Below are 6,000 nucleotides of genomic sequence, written 5' to 3' on the forward strand. Positions count from 1 at the left end.
GGCGTTTCTCAGCGCCAGTGTTGAGCCAAAGCATTTGGTCTTTGACATGAACGAGGAGGCTGCGACGAGCAGAATTTGCATCGAGACAGATGCCCGCGTGTCTCTTTAGAGCGTCGATACTTTTAGATCTGGCACCGCAAATGCAGGCTGAAGCCTCTCAGTTAGAGAGCGCAGAGAAGAGAAACACTTCCTCCCTGAAGTCCTTGATAAAGCTGTTGTCGTTTTAACACGTCAGAAGTCAAATACCGAGCTCACAAAAACAGAAATGTGCGTCACATACTGGATGGTTTTCAGTATCATCTTGGCAAAAATGCTCCGCTCACCCTCAGGCTCTTGTTCGTTGGTTAATTTGTGGTCAACTCAATTGCACCAGGAAATCTGTGGGCTTTGAAAACACTCAAGTTTAAAGGGAATTTCCACGAGGACCGCTTCGGGTTTCATAATGTGTGCAGACGGCAGACACATTCTGAGATCTTTGGTTTGGTTTTGGTTGGAAAAATAAATGCAATGTATGAATCTGGAAACCTTGTAATCATCTTGTAGGTTTTGACTAGAAGACATTCAAACAGGTGTCAATGGGGAAACTCAAAATTACACATCTGGGGAAATACCACACTTTACAAATCATAGTGTGTGTGCGCTTTCTAGACATGTGATGTCCAAAACATGCGATCGACGAGCTTTTGAGGGAAATCAGCCAATCTGATAATAATAATAAGAATAAAATGAGGCACGGAGCGATGTGATGGGATGGAAGCAGCTTGCCTCACACTGACTCTGTAAACATTGACACAGAACACCTTCATCATATTCCAGAACCAAAGCAAACTGTAGGCACGTGTCTGGTTTTGAACATGCAAAAAAAAACCTCAAAGGCCTTATTTTTACAGGGCAAATACCTCCGTTAGCTCACGCTCACTTAACTCTCTCTCTGCAAACACCGAATGCACAGAGTTGGTTGTTTGATACCGATTGGTGAGAAAAAGCTTGTGCAGCATGCGGAGGGAGGACTGATGTTTAGGCTACACAGAGTGGTGCACAGGTTTGCTTTGCTGCAGTAAAGCCGGTGTGAAAAATCGTTAAAGGGGTGAAAAAGTTGCAGAGCCACGAGTCAAAGAGGAGCCAAGAATTAGCTGTGTTCATTAGTGAGCATTTGAAGGAGCGGCGTTTCACTGCTTAATCCTCTAGAGGCCCAGGTCTAATCTCAAGAGCCGGTCCTCCTCCTTGGAAGCAGATTTCTGTACGTTGTACTTTATTCAGAACTACAGCTCATGTTTATTTTGATCTTTTCTTAAAGACCCGAAAAACTTTGGATTGAAATCAAATTAGAGTTTAGTTTATTAAAGTTTTAATCCTTTAAAAGAAAATCAAACAATAGCTATGGAATCTATTTGCATTCAGTAATTATCCTCCTTTGTAGTGGATTTTATTGGTCGTGGCGGAGTCTGCCATTCCCACGCCGGACTCAAGACTGCTTACATAAACACAAGGGATTCACAGAAAGGCGTGCATGTAATCCAGAGAATTTGAATGTCACTAATACCAGTTTACTGTTCACACGCTGAACGTCATGTCAAGAGGGGAATTAAGTTACTTCTTACGGCTGCTGCTTCACATTCAAAGTGTTCAAGCGTTTAGAGAAATGCTTTTTGTAATATGTGGGCACACCAGTGAACGACTGTAATGTCAAACGTTAAACTGTTTGGTAGTTATTTTGACAGAAAATCTGTTTTCTATGCTGTTTTCTAGTCTAGAAACATTGATTTCTCTCCAACCATCACAAAGGTCGGGCCTGTTGTAAAGGTCGCTTCATCGAATGTTGGTGATAGGCACATGTAGTCCACGCAATCCTGCAAAAATACTGATGGTATTTCACTAAGAGATGGCGAAGAGGACATGTTTAAATAGCAATGATGCAGTGGTCATTAGTTTAACTAACTTGAAATTGAGTACAATTAATCCTTAAATCTAATTGAGTTCTAATATTGCTGGATTTCATTGAGGGTTTCTACAGGAACTAGGTTTATGTATGTTGATCTTTTCTCTTTCGTCTTTCTTGCCTTATTTTCATGAGTCTTGGAAGGCTGCAGAGGAAGAACCCGTTCACTTTTGGAGAGGATTGGCCTTGTGCTTCTCTGAGTGCTCTTCTAGTTATCATCTCGTATTTTTTTTTTTTTTGTCAAACACGGAATTAAAAGGTCTGAAAGAAAGTGAATTTCTTAAATAGACAGATAGTACTGGTTGATTAAAGGGTAATCAGCTCTCAGCAAAGCAAACTGTGGTTTTTACAGAGGCGGTGTGCAGACAAAGAGTAAAAGTCCTCTCTTTCTACAAGTACAGCCACTAGAAGTCGACCTCTCGCTACTGTGAGAGGGGATATATATTGGTCCATCTTTCTCTGCTGTGATGGATTTCTCCTCCTGCTCATCATTGTTGAACATTGGTGCAAAATGGCAGCACTCCAAAGACGCTCTTCTTCTCCTCCGTAGACTGAGCCCTGCCCCCTCTCTGCTACTCCATCAAGCTGTCAGAGACGTTTCAAACTAACCACTCTGTACAATGTGGCACTCAATTGTGAGCACCAAATCTCACCTCAACCTGAACGCATGGGAGCTTGAACGCACCACAAAAGACCACCTGATGGATGAACGTGTTGTCAAGCGAAGAAACCAAAATAAAAGAGTGTGATTCGCCTCCTTTTACACCTGAACATCCTAATTCTTCACATTACAAATCAAGAGCATGACAAAAAAGTTGCAACTTAACCACTAAACCTCTTCCGAACTTATCCAAGAATGTATTAGTGCACTCATCCCAGATTTCTCTGACTCTCTCTATGCGAGGTTTGCTTGTGCATGTTCCAAGTGGGATTCACCAAAACTCTTTTGGAAATAGCTCGTTTCAAGCTGATTAAACGCCACCTGTTCATGAGGAGGAGCGTGCTCATGAGGCGTGATCAATAGCATAACAATCACCGCCAAATGTGCCGCATAAGGCAGCCTCCTGTTCCCCTCCAATTTGGGGGAAGGACAGCATGAGAGCAGCGGTGCTGCAATGTGTCTGAAATGAAGAGGGAATGATTTGACATGACGTTGCTGAATAAAACAACCTGTGCTGTCAAGGTGACACGACAGTCACAGAGATAGATGAGAGAGGACGACACAGTGACTGATGGAAAGGCGTTCAGGTGTCCAGTTAGATCACCTGGTAGAGCGAGAGCCCCGTGTGCCCGGGTTCGAGTCCGACCTGTGGCCTTTCTATCTGTTCTACCTTTCTAATTAAGGCCAGAAAATGATGTTAAAAAAAGAGCTGGAAGTTGTCGGACAACTACTTTACCACTTGCATAATAAACTCATTCAGATTAGTGTAAAGAACAATGGCTTCATGGCGTTAATTTAGTTTTATACCCAAGAGAAAACTCTCAATAGGAGAAAAAATGATCGGACGCGACGAAGTTCCCATAAACCACTCGGGAACATAATCTGTCCGTACAAGTGGTTCTCGCATGAGGCCTGTTGACTTTAACTTGTAAAAAAAAAAGAAGCAAAGCTGGAGGTGGAAAATTGAAGAGAAACCACACTAAATGGGTGAAATGACTTGCTTTTTTACGAGGCCGATAATGGGGGGGCCACGAGAAGAGCCAACGGTGGCGGACTAGAAAGCAACAAAAAAACCTGTCCAACTGGCAGCTGCTGTCATGCTGCTGCTGCGTGAGGGCCCTCGAGGTGCTCGGAAGATAGCGGCGGGTGTAAAAGGATCCTACGTGGACGCTGCCGCGGCTCACTCGCTTCTTAACCTCAGAATGGAGAACAGATGTGCGGGATTTAGAAGTGGAATTTTCTTTCCTGTATAACAAAGCCCTTGAAGCAGTTTGCTCGTGTAATGTATAAGTGTGTGTGGAGGGCAGTGTGTGTGTGTGGGGGGGTGATAGTAGTGGGAATAAGGGGAGGAAGAGGAGGAGGAGGAGGAGGAGGAGGAGGAGGAGGAGGAGGAGGGGGGGGGGGTGTATTACAGAGCTCCTCACACACAAACTCCCCCTCCCACTTTGATCTCACTGCACCAAGGTTGTCCTCTCTCTACTTTCTCACATACTTACACCTAACTATTAAGAAGAAGAAGATAAACAGGACTCACCCTCTGGTTCTACTTCACCAGCCTGTAAGAGAGAGAGAGAGAGAGAGAGAGTTAGAATGCGGCACAAGTCGGATAGGAAACCATAACCTGACAGTGAGAGATGTCACAGAGCGGAAAGTTTACTGTAAACGCTGCTTGTATTTAAAAAAAACAACAACAAATGCGTCTATTATACATCTTATGTAACAGGCTGAACTCACGCGTGTGCAGTGTCAACATGCGTTTCACAGAGGAAGCAGTGTGCGCGTTCACACAGCCTCAAACGGGAAAGTTTGGAGGAAAAAAAAATGTCAGATGAATAAATAAATAACCTGTTGCTGTGTCCGGCCACCACTTCTCCGCTTCGGTTTTAATATCAGCGGGAGAGAAGACACGGTTTCAGGAAAGGAGTTGACTGTGAAGCGATGCACTTACCTTGTCAGCTGAAGTCAATGCAAGTCCTACGAGGAGTAACGCTAGTGACAGGACAGCCATCACGAGTCTTTCGATGATAAAGAAGCAGACTTTATCCCAACGTCAAAAAATGTTTAAAAAATAAGGTCTTTGAAGAAAACAGAAAACTCTCAGCGCGAGCGGCTCATTCAAAAGTGATCAAAGTTAGATGTGCAGCCTCTGTCTTAGTTTTTAAAGATAAAATAAAAACACGTGTAGAAGTTTCATAAAAGTAGGAGTGAGGCGAGTTGCGACACTTTGTCAGTCAGTCAGTCAGTGTTTTGGTTTTTTTTTTTTGTCTGTTTGACCGAAAGTTTCTAGAAAGTTTTTTTTTTGGGTTTTTTTTTTTTTTTTTTTTTTTTTAGGGTGGAAGTTAGTAGGACATCCCCTCTGCCGCTGGCCGGACAGAGCTCTGCAGTGTGGAGCAGGAGATCTTGCAACCTGGCACTTGGCTCCCCTGGCTAATAAAAGGGCAAGACCAACCCTGCGTGACGTCATGCTGCCCTGTCCGCGAGCCCGAAACACATGGAGTGGGACAGAGGAGGAGGAGGAAGAGGAGGAGGAAGAACCCCCCAAACTTCATCCCAGGACAGGATAGAATGAGCCAGCTAAATAAAATATGATGACTTAGTTTCTTTCAACTTTAAATGTATAGTTTATAAGCAGTGACGAAAATGAGCCCGTCACTAAGCCCCGCCCCCCCCACGCTGCTACTCTGTCAAACTGTCAGAGCTACTTACCATGGAGACCACACTGTCACTAACTGCACTCTCTATTTCAGAGAGAAAGACAGAAACATGCATTTGAAAGATAAAATAAAAACAGTTTAAAAAGATAAAGATAGAAGTTAAAGCTACAGACCACAGTGTGAAAGTGAACCAACTCTTCAGTTTTAGAAACTCTCCTTCCAACCTCTCCGGGTAACAAGTATCACTATTACACAATGTTTAGCCACGACCAGCTTCAAATCCACTAAACCAGAACAAAAAAAAATTAAGAAAAATCTGAAACGATTGCTCGAGAGTCTACAGAGCAGAGCCGGCTAGCTTTGGGACGATGCTACGCTGTGAATGGTCAGTCTGAGTTTGGGGGCGGGACTTAGCGAAGGGTCTCGTACTTTACTTACTGATTACGAACAAAAAACAAACAAGAAATAAAAGAATATGTATAATCATATAACAAGTAGTTTTACTGTCTGTTTGGCTATTTTTTTGAGCTGTTAAGCATTAATGGTCATAGATAAAATAAATAAAATATTTATCAATCGGTTTGGAATATTTCATACATGTCGTGGATAAGTAATTGTGAAAATATGTTTACGCATCAAATACGAAATTCCAATTGTCAAATATTCAAAAACCTTGTTTGCATACATGCATCTTATCAGTTGTATGTCGTATTTGACATGTGAAAGCTTTTCGCATAATGAAAATA

At 42.8% G+C, this 6,000-nt stretch overlaps 1 protein-coding gene across 1 annotated transcript in view; it reads right to left on the bottom strand.

Moving 5' to 3' along the window:
• adamts3 (ADAM metallopeptidase with thrombospondin type 1 motif, 3) overlaps window positions 1-4,608 on the bottom strand; it is a gene marked incomplete at its 5' end in the record, with an annotated part of 114,279 nt that extends 109,671 nt beyond the window's left edge. Inside the window, 2 exons of the mRNA XM_079161104.1 lie at window positions 4,135-4,156; window positions 4,549-4,608. Coding sequence (XP_079017230.1) covers window positions 4,135-4,156; window positions 4,549-4,608 — 82 coding nt within the window. The remainder of the gene's footprint in view (window positions 1-4,134; window positions 4,157-4,548) is intronic.
• Window positions 4,609-6,000: the final 1,392 nt, after the last annotated feature.

This window comes from Pholis gunnellus, assembly GCF_910591455.1.
Source record: "Pholis gunnellus genome assembly, chromosome: 6".
NCBI classification, from domain to species: Eukaryota; Metazoa; Chordata; class Actinopteri; order Perciformes; family Pholidae; genus Pholis; species Pholis gunnellus.